Here is a 21,592-nt window from a genome sequence, read left to right on the forward strand (position 1 = left end):
GTGTTCATGTCTCTGTGTACTTACATGGCCATTTCAAACTGATCCAGCCACTTCTTCTTCAGCTCTCTGGTCTTAAAAAAGAGTTCAAAGCCTGTGTGCCCCTGCTGGTGAGTCACGTAGAACCCGTAGCACCACTGTAGAGGTCAGGAAGAAGACAGCAATCAAGCTAAATGTATTTTCTCATGCATGCAAATGTACTTTTTTGCATATTTATGTGTACATAAAGGAAACCACTGTGGAAAAATGTACAGTGTAGTGATTATCTCACAGAATGCACACTTTCAGCGGTGGGTGGCACAGCAAGCTTTACCTTTGCATCATAAATAAAACTAACCATGGCAGGTTGTTATCATGTATTTGTCGGTTTACGACTAAAACTACACGATGCTCATACATACATATAGCAAATAGATGCAATATTCATTACCTTGCCAAATGCTTTTTTGTGGTTTGGTCGTTAAAAATACCTAAAAACTGGTGAGGAAATAAAACATACCCAAGACAGTTAATTGCAAGTTGCTGGAAGCTTAGCTGATAGTGACAGGCTAGCTATTTCCATTTGTTTCCAGTCTTTCTGCTAAGCTAACTAGCTGTTGGTGGTACTGTAGCCTCCTTCTTACTTCTGAGACTGCTGTCAATCTTCTCATTTATCTCGCAGCATTTCCCAAAATGTCAAACACCTTTCCGTTAACTCTAATTATACTATTGTACATTTATCAGTTCCACTCCTTCGCCGCAACATATCTGACAGCTGTTTTTATTTTGTCTGGTCTGACATATGAGAAAACAAGCTGCCCCAAAGCTGAGAATGTCAGAATTTTTGGGAGTATTGTGGTGAAGTCTTGTTTGCCTTGTTTGACATTCACCTGTCATATTCTACCCTCTGCCTTGATCACTATCTGCCATATTGTCTTACACATATTGTCCTATCAGACCGAGACACATTAATTCAATTGTCTAGTCTGATTTACACCAATCTCAAAACAATCAAAAAATATTGCAAAGCCTGATTCTGGTTGATTGGCCACTCGAATTACACTGAGCCAACCTTAAAGATGTTAATCATTCGCTTTTTCAGTTCCTGCATTGACAACAAAGATGACTTCATCAGACATCGCTCTCCCTGAGGTGCAACCGCTAATGCTGCCATCAATCCTCACTGGCTTTAGTTCGTGTGTCTTGATGTCACCAGGCTCACAGACAGACCAGAGAGGGTTGGCTGCTGGTTTTTTGTCAGGAGAGCAGCAGCAATCAGAGTTAACCAGAGTTGTGCCCAAAGAGGACTTAAGATGTGATGACAGCGAGGCAGAGTCTGCTAATCTGCCTCGGAGGATCCAAAAGACAGCATTCGATCTTTCTTTTCCAGACACATCCTACATTTAGAAACACCACTAAAACTTCTGAGTCACAGTCACCAAAGACCTCAACTTTACCTCAACTACGAATAGAAAATTCTGGCTGTAAAATCTAACAATTGCTTTCTTGTTCTCTCTTAAGCAACATATTCACAGCTAGCTGCCACATATCTGCTGCCACTGCAGCACTTACAGGTTAAATGCCTTGCCCATGTGCATTTTTGGGAACAAGTTTCAATCAATTCCCAATCCTCTCATCTTCTGCCACCCTAATCTATCCCAGCTTGTTGTGTCATATCTAATAACAGGAGAAGTGGTGGGGTTTACCCGTCAGTGATTGGCCAGCCCTGCAAAGTCCTGAGTGTTTTAGAGCTCTGCTGAGTGTTAAATCATTGATGACTGGGTGGGTGCTCAGTGGCACCGCATTCACACTCTGAAGTTTCATTTAGCCGAAAATGATATATAGCTATAAGCAGCCTTGGAGGACTGCACACATTCATCACCTGATATTAGCATCTCCGTCCTGCAGTGTGTGTGCGTGTGTGTGTTGTGGGTGTGGGTGTGTGTGTTGATGTGGACATAGGTACACAGTATCTGTTTGACTGTGAATATTTGTCTCTCTCTGTGTTTCTGTGTGCGAGGCTCGTTACAGATGAATTCTTGTTCATGTCTGTTTTTTTGTGCAGCAAAATGTTGAAAAGTTTACAGGATACAAATAAAGGGTAACGACTTATGTCTTTGTCATTTATCACTGCATGTCTAGTACAAGGTTGTTAATCTAGAAATAATGAGTGTGTTTGCATGCACAAGTATCCTGGTTAGGTTTTGCACATGTGAACAGCTTAGCCCAGTTTCAGAAACCTGGATAAGACCCAATCCTGGTTTTGAGAAAGCTGGATATACCACCTCGAGTGTCGAATGGTGAACGTTAAATACAAGTAATGGCAAACACGCACACACAGTAAAGACAAGACCATGCATGTTAAATGCCAATCACTGCCACAGAAATGTCCCACACAACACCTAAACACTCAAACACATCATGATTGCACAATAGAGTAAATGGGGATGATAACGGAGTCCCTTTGATAAAAAAAAACACAGAACCATCCCATTCTGGCAAGCTGTCAGTTTCACATTAGCAATCAGCACCGGGGTGAGAAGACACCATCTGTGGGCATACATCAACAAGACATCAACAAGTCCCTTCCACTACAATACGGCCTGCAAACGTTCCCACAAGGCGAAAGATAGCACGCTGTATAAACTGTGCGGGGTGACCAAAGGGAGCTTTGCAGTTCTCTAAATGAGGATTTTTCAGAAAGGAGAAAGCAAAACCGACCGCAAACCAGGACGGGGGAGAATATCACTCTAGCTGACGGACGTTTATTTTAGCAATAACATCTGCAGACTAACAGATTTACACGCATGGAGGTATTGTGTGATTTCCCAGCTCACTGACCTTTTTAGCCTCTCTGTCAGAGGTGGGGTTGTTAGTAATCTTGAAGTGGTTAAGGTCGAGTATGTCCTTCATCTCATAGTTGTCTCCTCTTCTCTTGCAAACAATGACAGCCACATCAAATAAAAAGATGTGTCTGAACAAGAAGAAAGCAAACTGTTATGTTGTTATATTATTTTGCAGAATATAGAACTGATTTAATACCAATGATTTATTATGAACTTTATTTTGCCTTGAAGCTGTATTCACACACTGTTTTCACTTTGTACACCTGTATTCAATAGGTGAGTGGGAAAGTAAGTGATGAGCCTGAGAAACAGAAAGGAGCTCTTGCACACACTGTTGACACATCTGGTTAATGTATTGAATAGCTACACTTCAACCTGCACCTCATTTCTTCCTCAGGACAATGAATTAGAACCACCTGTCTTGTTTCCTCTTGTCAACACTGGACATCATGCGCACCTCACCGTCACCTTTTGGTCGGCCGTAGCTGATTAGGGGCTCATTCTGCAAATAAAACAAGAGAGGGTTAAAATGAATGTGAAATATGCATGAAATAAATGCATTAATTAGTAACCCATTCCGGTCAAAAGCATCATTTGAACCCAGTTAAAATGAACCACTGGGGACACATTTCCAGCTTTAACAATCCTCTGCACAGAAAGTGTCTCATTTGTCTCCCGCTCTGAGAACTCATCATATTTTTGCCACGTCGACCCTTTGATGCAGAGCTGGGATCCACCAGACATTCTACTTCCATTATATTGCTTAAAAGAAGATCTGAGTATTTCATGAATGTTTTTGAGAAAATCAACATTCAACACTCTCAGCTGCATTAAATATAAGCCTGATCAAAAACTCTTACAGCAGACACATAACACATGACTGGTTGCTGATGCACACTGAGGTATTGCCAGTGCATCACCATGTAAGTTGATCAGTAACAGCTGACTTGTTATCACCAACGACATTCACTCAAATCATAAATATTGTTCAAACCGGACCAGACTCATAACGCCTCTGCTGCTGGTTGCGCTTGCTGCTGCTTCTGTCCACTGATTTCTCCCTTCGCCACCTTATCTCATCCTGCTCAGCTTTCTTATTACCACACTCGGTGATGGCCTCTCTTGCCTTATGTATGAGGTGTATTCCATATGTTCTACCTTACATATGATATGCTCTGGTGGTGTGCTCTGTATGGCCCTAGGACGAGGTTTACTGTGGGCCATTCGGAAGCTAAAATGTGTTTATCACCGAAATATAAAAGCTGTTTGATATTTTTTTTTTAAAATCCTTTTTGAGATGCAGTTGCAGTGAGCAATATTTTTGACTGATGGGGCTGCAATTAATGATTATTTTCATTATTGCTTAATTTGCTGATTATTTTCTCTATTTTCTATTATCGTTTCCCATAAAAATCTTCTTTATCATTTGCCGGAGCACAAAGTGACACATTCAAATGTCTTGTTTTTTAGAGGCAGTAATAGTCTAAAATCATATATGTCAAAGAATATTAACAGTTCTTCACATTTTAGAGGAATGTTTAGCATTTTTGCAAAAAAAGACAAAAGTTATTAAAGTAGTTAATAAATATTTCACTGATTGATTTACCAACTATTTAAAGCTAAACAGACTTTATTATCCCGAAGAACTAAAAAAATTAAAAAAAAAAAAAAAAAAAGCCCCAAATTAAAGGAAAATATGTAACAGAAAAATCACAAATGCTTCAGGGACCCCATAGTTGCTGATGATTAGGTTGATCCAGGCGAAGTCAGTCTATCTAATCGGTACGTTAACATGACAGTAACCCTGGAAGTCAGTGAAGGTATCTCGTACATGGTGGTGCTTAAGCTGAATCTTGTGTTACTGGCTGATTTCTCCTGACTCTTGCAGATTTGGAGGAAGACTGAATTGTTGGGTGAAACTTGACTTGCAAAGATGACGCTTGACAAAAAGGAAACAACACGTCTTCCTGATATTTTGCCCTCGTACAGTGAACACTAACAGCGGCTGATAGCTGAAGAAAAAGGTTCTCGGTTTACCAGGTTTTCAATAGACCTCTGGTACTGGTCGATCTCCCTCAGAGTCTCATTATCTCTCTTCACCTCGTTGACATACTGAGCCAGGTCCTGGGCAACACAGACACACGCGGACAAATACACACATTTCGTTGGGTTAGTTCAGTCTGGAGGTAGAGAAATATGTCCAAAAATTCAGGCCGGATTTATTTGCAAAGCCTCAAGGAAAAAACACTGACATGCTGTACTGTACGTGGTCAGGAATAGTTTGTGCATTTTGGGAAATACACTTATTCAAAATGCACTTATTCGCTTTCTTGCAGAGAGTTAGATGAGACGATCGATACCACTCCGGTATCTGCCTGTTCAATATGAAGCTGGAGCCAGGAGACTTTTAGCCAAGCTCATCTTAGCTTAGCATAAAGACTGGAAACAGGGGGAAACAGCTAGCCCTTTGAAACCAAAGTGTAGGGGTTTTAAGGGGGATTACTGAGGAAATTACTTCATTTGAGGTACCAAAAGTGCCAATTGCTGAGTTTCAGAGGTTCTAGGCAGATTTTTTTATAGTTTCCAGCATCTGTGCTAAGATAAGCTAATCGACTGCAGGCTGACGCTTCATATTTAACATACAGATATGAGAGTCGTATTAATCTTGGCAAGAAAGCAAATACACGCACTTCATAAAATGTCGACCTCTTTCTCTCATTTTCTACACTGTGCTTCTGTGATCTGAACATGCATACCATTTAAATATTAATATTAATAAATGTTAATAAATATTGAAAATGAATCAAGCCTTCAAGCTGTCTAAAGTTATGCATGTGGAGGTCTATGGGCAGAGTGTGTTGTATGCTGTACAGACTGTAAAGCCCCTTGAGGAGATTTGTGATTCTGGGCTACAGAAATAAAACTGACATTTCCTGAATTTGTGCTACTAAATCCTCAAATCAGCTGCCTATCACCCTCTTCAGCAGTGGAAAAGTGGAACGGCTGCTCAGCGCTCACTAATGTGATGCAAACGTAAAGTTTCGTCAATTCAGGCCCATTTGTAGAAGAGAAACATGATGATTTATGATTTCTGGCTTTTCTGGATCTGATAAAAGCTGGCAGTTGAGTGGCAGCAACTGTTTGGAATTACCCTCCGAATCAGCCCGCTATTGGTAGCAAGATGAAATCACAGTGATTACAGACCGTTTACCATAAGAACTGCACTTACTTTCATGGCATCAAGGGCGATCTTCAAGTTGTTCTTGTCAGCAGCATCGTGAGTGTGTTTGACTAGCTCCTGTTAGAGGTGGACAGAGCAGATACACATGCTTCAGCTGGTGGCATGAAAATTATATATTAATTCACTAAAAGAGAAGCCAAATAGACAAACAGATTGAAAGGATTTTTTCCCTCTGGTTTGTTTCACCTTTACACTTTTGCAGGTTAAGATTTAACTTGCTAAACATAAGATCAGTTCAAAATATATGATGCAGCGTTGTTGAATGAAGTTCCTTTTAATGTTGAAGCTGGTTAAAATTGGCTCAGCCAGCTACAACATGAAAACACTGCTCACACGTGAATGGTTCAGCAATAATAATCCAGTAATATCATATAAAATAAAACACCTTTTTTCTGCACTGTGAATACTTTTGATACTTAAGCCAACATACTTGCACTTAAGCAATGTGCTTTAAAACAGAAAAATAAAGTCAATAGACAAGTACACAGTATTTCTCTTTCTTTACATTGTACAAATGCTGTAAAATGTCATTTTAATGCCAGAAATAAAAAAGAAACGACGTGTTCAATCATCACGCTGCCAACACCCACGCACACATTTATTTGATTACTCAACACATGGAAGTTATTGTTGGGAGTGCAGCCTGCACAGAGGCACCATGAAATCTGTCCAGAGTCTCCTGTGGAAGACTTTGGTTTCACTGCCGTCAAAACACCAATCAAACAGCAAAGAAGGCGCGAGACCAATAACCTTATATTAGTCCATGCTGAGTAACTTCCACAGTCGATATGATTAAATATCATTACATAACTCTGTTGCACCGGTTTCACCATTTTTTTAATACAGCATCATGCTTAATGTTTGTTGTAGTGTACATCTGATTCTTGCTCGCTGGACAGATGCTGCTTGTTAATGACGTGCTGCACTGTATTTGCTGTGCAGTATGTGCCTTGCATAGTAGAAAATTATATCATCAACACTTAAACACAATGACAGCAATACATACATCTAAGACTGATGAACAAGTGGACAGAATCACTTAAGGCCTGTTTACACTTCTTTTTTTAGATTAACTATTCCCTACACCCACCTCCAAAAGTCTCTCCTCAGAGGGCTTCTGAGAACACCACCCATTACCAAGCAGGCCTTTACCCTCAACAACAATTTTAAACAGCTCTCTCGTCATTGTCCTCATCTGCCTTGCCAGCTAGTCTGACCTCTGATTCATACTAACCAGGGGAGACGATGTCACACAGCTATCAGTAGGCAGTGAACTCTGGGGGGTTTTGAAAGGCTGCATGTCTGGTTTCTACATGAAGCAAGAGTGCAATTACACTGCAAGACATGTCTGTGTGTAAGGACTGCAATCATTTTTAAAATCAATATGCAATGCAATCATAATTTCACTTGGAAACGTATTTTGTAATCAGGTGACAGACACTGCAAGAATAAATGATCTCCTGAAAAATCCCTGTTTGAGTAAAATCCTTGAAATTCTATGACTGAAGACTGAAGTTATGTTTCATTCATTCATTTCTTTGCAAGCTGTGAGGTGCAAATGCTAAATGCAGGACCTGCTGTAAGGGATTCAAAATAGATGTGAAGGGAGACAAACATGAAGCAAACATGGAGAATGTCGCCCCCAAGTGGCCGCTTTCATACTGACAGAAAAACCTCATACAAGTTGAGTCAACTGAAATAAATGACAAAAACTCAAGAAAACTTGCAATAATTTTATGGGAAAAGTCCTGAAATAAAAGACGTATGTGCACTAGGATTGAGGTGATTTTAGTGATTAACACACCTTTATCTCATCAGTGAGGACTGATCTCTGAAATGAGCTGCTTTCTATGACGTGTGGTTTGAAATTCTTTAAAATTCCCTACCTGAAGAAGCAGATGGTACTTGAGGACTCTCTGCATCGGGACAACCAGCAGGTCCCTCAGTGTAAACTTCCCGTTGTTGGCTCTCTTTGAGCACTCCTGCAACAAACACAAGACCCACATTTATGACAGAAAGAGCAACAGCGCATCCTGAAACAGATGACATCATTCACTCACAGCTTCTAAATAAATGACATACTTTTAAACATTTCTTATCTTACATTTACTTTTATTTAAAATCTGTCACATAAAATCAGCTATTTTAATGAATTTATATAAGTATACTATAGTTTCTCACAATCCAATCACCAGGATAACTGCTGGCATTGTATCTGAAGGCTTTACATTTCTTTACATAAAATTTTTTTTTGGTTTCTTTAAATTTCAATGTTCAGCTTTATGTTTAGGTCTGGTTAGGTTTAGGCAAACAAAACCACTTGGTTATGTTTTGGCCCAGGTTTGTTACCAAAAACTTGGCTGGAAAACATCCAACGTCTAATTAAAAACACCCAGTGTTGATGCAAGAAACATGGCTCAAATATCTACATACCAGTAATCTCAACTATGTCACTGATACCTATCGCATGTGAAATGTACAAATTTGAGGTACCTGTGATTGCAGAAAGATTTTATTTTACAAGTTTGTTTGTCTTCAATTGCTCTTGCATAGTTTCTATTTTCACTTCAAGTCATATTTCCGTTTTATATAGCTCTTCTTCTTTTTACTTTATTTTTCTGTGCTTACTTCTGTCCTTGTGCTGCCTTCACAACTCTGGGGATCAATGAAGACTTATCTCAAAAAAAAAAAGCATCCTAATATATCTGTAGTGCACAATCTAAACACTGGGTGTCGCTGGAAAACTAGATCTGTGTACATGGAGGTGTGTGAAAATGTGTGTTATTGTTACAGCCCCTTCAAGTGGCTCACCTCCAGCTTTAGACGAACGTCCTCTTTCTCTTTGCAAATGAGGTCTAAGACAGCGATGGCGATCTCCACCCGACTGCAGTAAACCCCATAAATGAGCAGTCTGCAATTCACAAGGAGGTAGGATTATGAGCAGAGGGTCTAGTACTGACAGACATACAAATGTACACAAAACTAAGTACTACCGTGTAACTCATAAGATGCTGCAGTCATGTTGCTCGTGACAAAGATGTTATCAAGTGATCTGCTGTGAGAGATTCTGCTGCAAGACAGTCCTCTGAACTACATCATGATGTACGTGACAAGGAAATCCGTCCTCTGATATGCAAGATTATTTCTCAAAAAGCAGGTGTCAATCACACTCAGCATCTATTCACTACATTTTGTAGCACTCCGAGTTTGACCCTGAGTTTTTCAGAGAACTGAAATAGAGCAAACCATCAAATCTGAGCCTTATTAATTCATCTAATATAAAACTGGCAGGTGGCCTGTGTGCAGAGCAGATCCACAGGTCAAAATGTCTCAGTGAAGCATACAACCCTGATTCCAAAACAGTTGGGACACTGAGCAAGTTTTACAAAGTGTAAGTATAGTGGTCGAGTTAAATGAACCCGTCTGTTCATGTTAAGCTGATTACTAAGAAATAATTTCCCAAAACGGGAGCAAGAGGCAGTTTTTTTTTCACTTATGGCTTCATAAATTCTAAACACACCCCAGGAAACTCAAACAATGAAAGTGAAATTAGCTTCCCTGCAGCCTAACTATAAAAGTAAATGAGTGAATACCTCTCCTTGTAACTGATGAAAATCTGGTAGAGATTTAAGGCATTTTTGTTCAGGATGGAGTCCTGCACATCGACCATCAGGCTCTTGTGAACTTTAACCAGGTCCTGCATGAGAGAAAGAGGAAATCAGCATCTGGACAAAAAACCTTTAACTTTAGGTCATGTGACAAGAAGGGAAACTTACTGGAATGTTGACAAAAACTTTGTCAATTTCAGCCGCAGAGAAAAATTTCTTCAGAGGATTCAGGAAATACTGGAGAAAGAAACAATTAAAAACCTGAATGAAGCATTTGAGCTCTTCTGCACAGACTCCCTCAATGAGTGATCGTTCAACGGGAAACAATCCTCATGCTAATTCATAACAAGCTGTGAGAATTTCTCTGAAATGGTGCCACATTTGAATTAGCTTTATTTACTGATTGATTTTTCTGTTTGAAAGAAGCTCGACACCTCCTGTGGTGAAAAACAATGATGTGTTCAATGTTAAAAAGAATCAATTAAACACTTACAGTAGATCAGGCTATGACCTAATTATTCGACAACAACAAAAATCCACCGTTTAACATTTGTCGTGTAAAAGTGATCTCAGTGCAGAGGAGACAGTTAAAGGAGGGTCGGTACCTTCTCAATGGACTCCAGAGTCTCTGTGTACTTCTCCTCCGTCTGTTTGATCTCCGTAAGGCAGCAGCTCCGGACATCCACCTCCGCCTGCTTCTGGAAAGACACACACCTTAGAATGCGTAGCTCAGTAATGACTATCCCATGGAGACAAACTTGACTTTCTTTTTCATGTTTATCTGCAGGCAAGAAAGTGCGTGTGTTCAGAGTATGTGCTCAGAATGCGATAACATCAGAAAAAAAATCTTCTTCTTCTTTGTTCTTTTTTAAAACAAACTATTTACAAGCTCAACGAAGCTTTCTCGCGAAGGAGAAAGGTCTGCACACTGTTAGGCTCCGAATAAGCACCTCAGCCATCTCATGTTGCTGCTTGCTGACCAGGAGGTGATAGTAATTTGTTGATTACTGCATCCAAAAAAATATGTTTTTTCTTTGACGTTTGCCTGAAGAAGATCTAAGTCGAAACTGTTTGTCACGCATTTACATGAACAGCAAAGGTCAAACTGTAAGTTACAATGGGCCCAAAATAGACCCCTGTGGTACACCTTTACTCATTAACAATGCTTAAGTGCAGTTTTGAGGTACTTGTACTTTATTTCCATTTTATCTTACTTAATGCTTCCACTCCAATACATTTCAGTGAAAATGTTGTTTTATGTGCACTCCAGTTACTGTAATGGATTTAAATTCTACATACAAACATGACGAGCTTGTAAAATATGAAACGCTGTTATCCAACAGAACAAATAAATACTTAAAGTTATCTTAACCAGCTACAATACTCCATTTATTGTAACTGTATCAGGTGAGAAATTGAAGAATGAAATTGTAGCAGTAAGGACTTTGTGGATTATATTCCAACATCAAAACTGAGATTGTAATAGACCTTTTTTCAAGTATTCTGCCCATCATTGAGTGTGTGGGGGTTTGTGTGTGTGTGCATTTGTGACTCATTGCAGTACCAATGGGGGATGGTGCTCAGTCCTCATGAGGTCTTCATAGATCTCTCCACCTGCGTTGTCTTCTTCCAGACCGTAAACAGCTGCGTACAAGTCATCCTCGTCCTCGGGGGCATTCTCACTATTACATGTACACAAACACAACCATGCACACACACACACATATTAACGTCCCTAAATTGTGTTATCAGTCACAAATTACTTCTTGCATTGTGAAAGCAGGGGGGAGCAATTTGTGGATAATGTAGACAATTATAAGCAAAGTGCAACATTTAACGGCGAGAAATACGCACAAATATTAACAAAAGGAAACACATTTTATGCAGTGTTTAATAGTTTTCTCCCATTCTGAAACGTAGACACAGTAATAGAATAGCACACAAAGAATAACTTGGGCTGCTCTTGTTCTCATATTCATTAACTCATCATCACTGCATGATAATTGAATACTTTAGAAAGGCGTGACACACAATTCAAAGAAAACAGGCTCTGAAACTCTAATGTGATATAAAGATAATACAATTTTGCATCTGTTCTTTACATATGTTCTATATATTAATCTTGTGTGTCTTTATCTGTCATTCAAACTGTCAGCAGCACCCATCCAGAGCCTTGATGTGGGTGGTATGCAAGCACTCAGCGAACATGCAGAATTACTCATTCGTTGCCTCTGACAGTAACAGAGAAATGGAGCCAAGCCTTTTACCAAAACATGTGGGTGTCCAGACCCCTGGAGAGCTTGGATGATAAGCGGAGCTGGTTCTGCTACTGAGCGAAATAATCATGTTCTATCAACACCAGTAATGGGCCCGCAGAGAGGAGCCTCATACATACTCAATCAAGTCTTCCAGATTATTATAAATGTCCTCGTCTTTTAGGCTCTCCTCGGTTGGGAATGGCCTGAAAATGACAGCAAAGCAGCGTGAGACTCGGTGTCGAACAGAAAAATCACCATGAAGAAACTCTAATTAATGAGTGACTGAGGGCAGGAAACTTTTCATGTATTAAAATGTATTCAAATATCTACAACAGCCTAAAATGTTTTTGTGCAGCAGAAAAGGACACATGTTGGATACAACTCGTTTGGACAAATTTACAGATTTATCAGAGCCGCTTAAAAACCAGAAATTGGGGCCAAGGGGCTAATGTTTTTTTAAATGGAGACACGCAAACCCCCCATTATCTCATTCAGTGGATGCTGGTGTAGTCCTATTAAAGACATCCAAATTAAAAAAAAATACATGGAACTGAAAAAACTTCCAGTAGTAGTAGTTTAATCCTAAGAAAGGTCTGATGGATATCAGTCATATTTGATATATTGCTGTTGTTAGTGATTGTGTTTTGTTTACTTGAAACTCAAGTAACACATTGTTTAAAAAAAAAAATGAACCGCTGTTTCTCATTTCTGGTCATAAAGTAAATTAGTGGAAATTAGTGAGTGAAGTGTGGCTGCGGTGTAAAAGTGTGAGGAGGTGGAGGTGAAATGGACGCGCAGGCACTCGGGGGTTGGAGGACACATTTTCTAATGTGTCAGCATTGTTTTTTACAAGAGCATATTTCAGTAACTTTACAGACATCTAAGTCTCTTTCGTTATTTTTAATATTGGGTGACTTACTTGAATCCTCCCTGCTGTGCTATTGCTGTGTGAGAGAGCTTGGATAGAGTGTCCATAACCTGGTGGGAAAAAAAGGTGTGTTAATTCATGTTTTTGAAAGGCTCAGAGATAGACAGAGCCTCAGAGAGAGAGAGAAGAGGCTAACACTACGCTATGCTAATGCTGAGTTCAGTTCATATTGGAGTTATTGTAATTACCAGTTTGTGGTTGTAAATAACATTCACATCAACATCCAACCCTTAATTATGACCGGGAAAGTTGTAATTTCTTAAAGCTCTGATATACACCACTTGCTTCTTAATAATAGAGTGCCTGAGACCAAATACATTAGGGTGCCTCACGTCACGCAAAGTCCATCATTCTATCTGATTAAATACAGATTTAATGGATATAGTGTCACACACGATTAATCTGTTGATTATTTTCTCGATTAATCGATAAGTTGTCAGAAAATAGTGACAGATGTCGATTTCTGATTCACTAAGTCTCGAATGTCTAGTTTTGTTCACAAAGATATTCAGTTTACCGTCATAGAGGAGTGAAGAAACAGAAAATATCCACAATTTAGAGGCTGAAATTGCAATGACTTAGCGGTCAACGAGTTACTGCTTCGCAGCGACTTAGCAAACACCTATTGAAGCCCACAATCAACTATGGAGATAAACACAATAACACAAACACACTAGAAACGACTGAGCAACCAACTAGCTAGAAATATTTGGAACATCTTAGCAACTATTTAGCACACACTTTCTCATTCAAGTAAAATGCAAACCTTTGACTGGTGCTGTAATGTTATAACCAAAGTCTCAACAGGTAGAAATAGACAGCTGCCTCTATCAAAATGTAAAGTAGTGGTTCCTGAGTGGCTAAAGAACCAACATACCAACATGAACTACAATTTGGCTGTTAGAATCCAGCTGAGGACCTTTTCTGCCTCTCCATGTCGCTCATTTTCTGTAATTTCTCTGCTGTCACTTTCTAATAAAGAAATAAATTGACAAGCTAGATTCCTTCACCAGCATAAAGTACCAAGAATTTGCTTCACTTTCAGACTATAAAAATCTGTATTTGCCATCATAGCAGCAAAATATGTCAGAGCAAGCTACAGCCACATGTGAAAGGTTAGCGAGAGCCTTCACGACCTGACTCCTCTTTGTTATATATAGCAATGTTATGTTGTGTGGAAATGTGCACAACAATTTGTTGTCTTTATTTTTACTATATCTTAAATTACTATACTTAAATTATGCATGTTTTCATAAGACTCAAATGGACAGCAAGAAATAGACAGACAGAAGACAGTGTGACAGAGAAAGGCAAGCATGGTCTGCAGGAAATGGTCATGCAACCTCAGACTCTCACACCTTTGCATCTGGCTGTGTGTGTGCGTGTGTGTGCGTGTGTGTGCGTGTGTGCGTGTGTGTGTGTGTGTGTGTGTGATAGAGAAAAAGAGAGAAAAAGAAAGTGAGAGAAGCCTGCTTAATAGATCTACTATATCAATAAATCAACATGTTAAAACCTCTGCATTCTGCGTCTTTTACCAATATAACATATCATTAAAATTAAAATTTCCTCACTTCCATTAATTGAAAGTCACTTTTTCACATTTTAAGTAAACACATTATTATTATGCACGTAAAAAAGTACACCTCATAGTGATAAATACTGATAATCATGCATCATATGTGTCTGAAGTCTGCAAACACAAATGAAACTGGAGAGCAGAAGTGATCTAAATTCTGTGCTATAATAATCTCTAGTGTTCCTTTATCGTACAAATCTGAGGCCATGGACACTGTATATCAATTTCATCCACAGATACGAGATCACAACTGACCAAACAGACCAAGTGGAGGATGTTATAATCAACTTGTCGATGCTGGAACTTGTCGTCAGCAGATGCTCCTGGAGAAATACTGAAGGGAAATATAAAGTGTGAAGATGACATGATAGAAAGCCACCATAGTAAAAATCATGATGTTCGCACTCAGGAGACTGTGCAACGAGCATTTTATGTCATTACATATGCAGCAAATTTAATAATGTCATGCTTTTATCTAAAGAAATGGCCAGATTAGTAGAAGACGACAGTGATTCATCTGACAGTTAACTCACTCACTTAATAATTTCTTCAACTTCAAGCATCAGCCCAGCAAACGACTCTGTTCTCAGGATTTGGATTCGCAGGCATGGTTAAAAAAAGATGAGTCGATGGGGTTAGATATAACAGCCCTTCTATCTGCAGTTCATTGCCTCTTCCTGTGTGAGTGCGCGCTGTGGCTTTGGCTGAACCCAGGTGTGCATGTGACTTGAAAGACCTATTTGTAGAGTGAGGGACCAGCTTTATGTCTTCCACAGAGCAAAACGAAAATTCTGACTTTGATGTGAGACGATTTCACTCATGTGAAATGTGGTGTTCTGTACTTGCAGCCCTAATATTTAGTTGTGTGCTGTGATAGATTGACAATAGATCGGTATTAGATTCTCCACTGGGTTTTGCTTTCCCAACATTAAGTACTAAGACAGGAAATTTTACATGAATGATTTGATTTCTGTGGCATAGTGACTTTGTCACTATCAGTTTAAATTTCATTCTCATGCATCACATCTCTCGCAAATGATTTAACAGTTGTGATAGCCGATGGGGTGCAAGATTAATCAGCTTAGTAGGACGAATAATTTAAGAGGAAGAAGCAGAATAAGGGTTTGTGAAGAGAGAAACAAAAAACGAGAAAAATCAAACATTTGTTGACTTGGTGTGATGAAGTGTAAATTCTTGGCCGTCTTAAAAATATTCTCACAGCTGTCTTGTGCGATGCTCTGACACTTACTTTAAACCGCATGAGTTGAGAAGTAAAGCCACAAGCTGAGCTGAAGACCAACCACCGAGGTGGTGTGGCCTATTTACAAAGTTTATCTTAAATCCCCAGAGCACCAAGAAAAGGAAAGCAAATGGGAGACGAAGTGGAGTATAATGTTACATGTTTCTTTTTGTTATCTGCATTATACACATTGACGTATTAACTATAAACTATTATCAAATCCTATGGGTCTAATTTCTAAGAACATTAAGGAAATTAAAGGTATCTTTTTTTATTTAATCCTCACAAAAGCCAAATCATAAAAACATCTCATTTTTGGATTATGGGGGGTTACGTGCCAACTATTTCATGACTGGGCAGAATAATTTTCCCACAGGAAACCAATGAAGCCTCCAGCAGATCAAACAAACCAGATGTAACATTTTGAATAATGAGCTTTAGAGGAAAGATGATTTTGTGACCTTCGGACAAAGCCAGGCTAGCTGTTTCCCCCTGTTTCCAGTCTTTATGCTAAGCTAAGCTAATTCTGGCTCATATCTAACGTACGGTCTAGTCATCTAACTCTCGGCAAGACAGTGAATAAATGTATTTACAAAAACACTGAACTGCTTCTTTCAGTAAAACAGTCAATCCTTCTCTGTTCGCTTGAATTTAGAAAGCAAACCTTTTGCTTTTACAGTCAAGGTAGACGTCATTTTAGGTTGAGGTAAGAAACAAACGCATTTCTTGCCTCTTCCCTTCATCTCTGTGGCCTCCAGGCTGCTGCATGCACTCAGCGTGGCTGCCCGGGGTGAAGCCTGTAGTAACCCAGCAGAGGAATGTAGGTTAGAGAGCTCTCATTAGATATTCAGTGGACTAATGCTCAGTTTACGGGCTGAGTTGGCACAACCCAAGCAGATTAGACTGACTGAGATTTGAGATGTTCTCTTTTGGATGTTTTCTGGAAAATAAGGAAGAGATTGAGCATTTCTTGTTCGGCTGTACAACCCTTCCTGGAGCCAATCCAACCTGCAGCCACCCATATTTTTAACTAATGAAGAAAAAAAAGTAATGATGTAACGCAATCTTTGCCCTCCGGAAGCTTGTTTGTTTGACGGACAACCCTTGAACATGACTGAGATTATGCAGCCTGGCTTGGATGTACTGTACATATTTGGAGGCAGCACCTCCCCTGTGGGATTATCAGCAGCCAGATTAACTGGAAGCTTCTTTAGAGCACAACACACCGAAGTGAAAGAAAAGAGTCTGTGTGGGAAACTGCACGCAAAGCTCAATATGCAATCACACTTAGAGAGAGAACCAAGGACCACTGTTTACTGTCTGCAGGGAAGTGAATTAAAAGTTTTAATCAGGTATAATATGCCTGACTAAAGGACTTCTGAAATACTTTTTGCCTGGAGAACATTTCTTTTAATTAAAATTTGCTCACACATAAACAAAATATAACTAAAGTTCTCAAACTGCATGCAGTACTGTAATCAAATAGATTCAGTATCTTCTCCGGCAAAACAACTGAATTCATTAAAACACTTTTACAGAATTAATCCTCCATATTTTAAATGCACTGAATCATAAAATAGATATGTTGCGTGCAGATTAATACAAAGCAAATACATTTCCATCATGAAATGATTTAGAAACAAACATTAATGTCTTTCCCTGTGGATAACCCACAGACGCTCCTCATGCACTGAAGTAAGGGAATGTGGGAATAAGGCTGGTCAGAGTGAGCGTCGGCAGACTTAAATCAGGCTCCTGCGCTGCGAGCAAGAGTCCGCCGAGTGGAGGAGTGCGCTACAAACCCACTGACCTGGTAACACTGTGTACGCACACACCAAAACCAGCTCTCATAATAACACAGCAGTAAATAGAAGTCGACCAATCCTTGCAGAAGTGCACCAGTAACATGCAAGACCAGGCAACGGAGGGACAAACGCTGAATGCTCTTCAACTCTCTCTCTTTCACACACACACACACACACACATACGACTCCATCAGAGGGAAAGACGTCACACCTCTGGCTCCATATCGCTTGGGTCTCATTATGACATACAGTATGTATTGCCATTTTTCCACGATGTTCAGATGCAGATTGCAAACACAGCAATGCAGTGATGCACCTCACGTTAAATGATCTCTAGTCCTCCTTCAGCAGGTGTGTTTACTTTTCTCTCAATTCATACAGTATAGGGAATAGTTCGCAATAAGCTTGAACAGAAGTGCAGGCACGGTGTGCAGATTACAAAAATACATGAAAAAATATTGATTTTTCACTTCTGAATAATGCTGCAAACCAAGGATTTGAAGTACGATGTTTCAGGTTTGTTTTTTTTTCTTTCTGTCTTTGAGGATTTTTTCTTGATGCAATTAGAGTTTTGGCAACATAACACTCATTTCCTGTTTTGCAAACTAGAACACAATTTTGATGTTTGTGTCACCAATTTTCCCAAAACTATAACTTCCGAACAATGAAGAAACGCTGTAAAATGCACTATTAATTCCACAGCCAGCCGGCACACTCATCATCACCACCCAGCTGTCATAGATGTCTCATGAAATTAACAGCCACTCAAACTGATTCCCTTGTAAAACAGCTTGTAAAGGTATGAGATCCTGAAAAGCTTGAAGACTTTCGTGACTCATTGCTAGCGGAGAAGTCGGCTAAAATCGTGAATGAGAGCAGAAAAGAACAAAACAGAGGAAATTTGACCGTTGTTGCAGAGGAAGAGTAGAGTAGACGTGCATGTTACCTTCCCAAAGTCTCTCACATCAAACAGGTCGAAGGCTTCAAATAAGTCACTTTTCTTCATCGCAAACACCACATTGCAAGACGTCAGGAATGTGCGGATGTTCTTCAAGCACAGGAACTGCAAGAGGCAAAAATTTGATTTAGTATCATTTACCCTCATAAAGCACTTGCAGAAGTTTGTGTATATTTTCACTTCCATCTATCCATAATTCTAGGAATAACAGGTCAAACAGTGTTTTCGTGCTTTCTAGCCACGCAGATCATTTCTATACATCATTTATTCAAAAGTAGTAGTTTCTCACTACCAGCACCTGAACCAGATGCACATTTAAAGGGTCGGTGTCTCACAGAAGAACAAATAAAATAAAATAAAATAAATAAAATAAGCTGCCAACCGTTTTCATTGGAGGTACTTGTATGGAAGAAATAGTTTTAGTTTTTCATGAATTGAGCACCACATAAAAGCAAAGTTTATGTGCCTCCATTGCAGAAATCTCAGACAGATTCGGCGGTTGTGGCTCAGGAGGTAGAGCTTCATCCACTTATGAGAGGGTCGGTGGTTCGATCCCTGACCTCAGCAGCCTACATGTCAAAATTCCCTTGGGCCAGATACTGAACCCTAAATTGCTTCTGATGCTTACCATTGGCGTGTGAGTGTGTGAGAATGGTTAAAAGCTTGTAATGAGCAGGTGGCCTAGCCATGGTGTGAATGTGTGTGAAAGGGTGAATGCAGGCTTGTGTTGTAAAAGAGCTCTGAGTGGTCGTCAGACTAGAAAAGCGCTGTATAAATACAGTCAATTTACCATTTACCATTCAAGCTCCTGCAAATGTTAAGGCTAGATACCACTGTGCAAAGTTGAAAAGCCTTTTCCAGATCTGTAATTTTAGCCAAGATCCAAATTACACTAACGGTATAATGAGAGCACAGTGAAATTGGAAGCTGCCTTTCTAAAAGTGAAGGTGAACCGCACTCACACACAGCAAAACGAAAATGAAAACTGGTTTTACGGTGTGAGGCGAAAACCGCTAAGCATGTGCTCTTTTGGTGTCACTTCCTAATAGGATCTGCCTCAGTGGGAAGCGTGCAGTCAAGCTTTCACAAAGACAATGCTCTTATGGTCCAGGGTTTGGGCTCAAGGTTGGTGTCTGAGTCAAGCTCGAGCCATTAAATACACTCAGTAAAGTATTCTAACAATAAACAACTGCATCATAGTTTGCCGTTTTGCACATTATTAAGCGATGACTAAACTAGGGAATGCATGTGTGGTCGTTTGTAGTAAAAACAGAGCTGCACGAAGATTCTTGAGAACAGATAGGCTCCTTTTTATCACGTCAGCTCATCGTGGAGACGCCTGTAATCACCCCTCTGCCCCCCGGGGCCCTGTTTGTCTGAGGAGGAAGTGCATCTACATGATGGCTTTGCACCACCACCAGCTTCGTGCTCCTGACTACCGTCACAGCTCTGGTGCTCTGGTGGTATTCACTTTCTTCACTTTGAGAATAAACGCTGCTTCTAGAGCTCCTCAGATTAAAAACTATAAAGTAAAAGTGCGTGTATTTCTTGGTGCAGTATGTTCAAAATGATCGTGAAGGGTCATCAGGGAGGTTTCCTGATGCAGCATTTAGTCGGAATCCTCTTCCTGCTGGTTTGATATGCTTTTTATGCTTTTATTTTGTAACTTTTGACATCACTTATTATCTCATTTGTGCTCATATGTATTAATGTTTACCAGCATAGCTTGGTCTGATGCTGAAGCCTCCTTGAAAGCAACAAAAACAGAGATGGTATTGAGTGTGTCTGTATTTATGATCCATACATCAGAATTTTATTGTCACATTCCATATTATACGTTTGCACCTAAGCCTAAAATACAATATGACCAAAATAGCACTTCTGGGTGCATTTCCATCAAAGTACGCTACACTCTCTTCCTCCCGTCCATTACCTTCATGCCCTTGATTCCTTTCTAAGATCGTGGGTCAGCAGGGCACAATGAAAGGACCATTTAAAATCCGGAGCCCACTGACACACATGCCTTTCTCGACCATGCTCAGATGCCCTACAGCTGCAGGCTATGACTATCCATTGTTCAGCGCATTACGGCCTGGGTTTGCTTTGACTGTCTATCAAGAATATAAAAGACGAGTGGAAGTGCACTGACAGAGAGCATACACAACACAGCCTGGCTAGGAAGCTGGATTCTATTTGGTACAGAAGCTTTCTGGAGGCAAAGCTGGTCATTTTGGCTCGATGTCTCCATTTATTTATCGCAGATAACATTAAAAACGGTTTCTTTGATGAAATCATTTTTAAGGAATCTGTCATACATCAACTAAAAATTAATCTCATCTCTCAAAAACATCATCTGAAGTCCTGTAATAAATTATTAGGCCTACTTATGTTAGAGCGTTTTTTGTGTATGTGCTTCGTTTCATTGTCTTCTCTAAAATGTTAAAAAGTGTGTTGGAGATTTCTTGGAATGAAGCGTGTTCAGAGTCTGACAATGAAGCATTTTCAACTTGTGTCTCACTGATAAAGATCTAATCACCGGCAATGTTGTCTGAATGAAGTGGGTAAAAGTCAGTGACAGGAAGTTTCACAGTCACATGTTACAAAAAGGCATGAAAATTATTAGCGAGTATTTGGAGTTTATTTGGCCCCTAAAGGAGATATGCAGCTATAAATGTCTGTCTCCAGCATTTCAAGTGATATTTGCTTGACACCACATTAAGCTGTTATATTTTCTTCAGTTTAATTACACTTCTTCCAGAGCATCCTGGCCAAAATAACAGCAGCAGCTTCGTACTCTGTCGCAAGCGAACTACAAGCTTCTGCACACATAGTAAAAGTTCCTTAACTAATGGGTGGATCAAAGCCAGGATTTTATCAGGCCTCTCCAGCGGCAGACGGGAGAATTATGGGTAAAGAGAGGTCAAGCCGTGAGCCATTCCTTTGGGTCTCACAGGCTGAGTGACATTAAGAAAGAGAAAGAGTCTGTCTTAAGTTAAATCTTAAAAAAGGTAAATAAATAAAGGCATGTAGAGAGGTATACAATAAATTAGTTTGGGATTATGATCATATTCAGCAAGATTAAACTGATGGAGACGTGTCCACATCTGATAGTAATCTCCAAATGAAGCTGTCAGAGATCGCTGTGTGGCATTATTT

General features: G+C 39.7%; 1 protein-coding gene across 2 annotated transcripts in view; it reads right to left on the reverse strand.

The window, feature by feature from the left end:
• LOC139338834 (guanine nucleotide exchange factor VAV3-like) overlaps positions 1 to 21,592 on the reverse strand; it is a 49,574-nt gene that overhangs the window by 26,740 nt on the left and 1,242 nt on the right. For both annotated transcript variants that reach the window (XM_070974111.1, XM_070974112.1), the window contains exons 2-15: positions 18,425 to 18,541; positions 12,849 to 12,907; positions 12,067 to 12,132; positions 11,236 to 11,353; positions 10,277 to 10,366; positions 9,840 to 9,908; positions 9,657 to 9,760; positions 8,875 to 8,974; positions 7,950 to 8,045; positions 6,052 to 6,120; positions 4,860 to 4,946; positions 3,239 to 3,324; positions 2,818 to 2,950; positions 25 to 134 (exon numbers count right to left, since the gene is read on the reverse strand). In XM_070974111.1, the coding sequence (XP_070830212.1) occupies positions 25 to 134; positions 2,818 to 2,950; positions 3,239 to 3,324; positions 4,860 to 4,946; positions 6,052 to 6,120; positions 7,950 to 8,045; positions 8,875 to 8,974; positions 9,657 to 9,760; positions 9,840 to 9,908; positions 10,277 to 10,366; positions 11,236 to 11,353; positions 12,067 to 12,132; positions 12,849 to 12,907; positions 18,425 to 18,541 (1,304 nt within the window). The remainder of the gene's footprint in view (positions 1 to 24; positions 135 to 2,817; positions 2,951 to 3,238; positions 3,325 to 4,859; positions 4,947 to 6,051; positions 6,121 to 7,949; positions 8,046 to 8,874; positions 8,975 to 9,656; positions 9,761 to 9,839; positions 9,909 to 10,276; positions 10,367 to 11,235; positions 11,354 to 12,066; positions 12,133 to 12,848; positions 12,908 to 18,424; positions 18,542 to 21,592) is intronic.

This window comes from Chaetodon trifascialis, chromosome 11 (genome assembly GCF_039877785.1).
Source record: "Chaetodon trifascialis isolate fChaTrf1 chromosome 11, fChaTrf1.hap1, whole genome shotgun sequence".
In the NCBI taxonomy this organism is placed as follows: Eukaryota; Metazoa; Chordata; class Actinopteri; order Chaetodontiformes; family Chaetodontidae; genus Chaetodon; species Chaetodon trifascialis.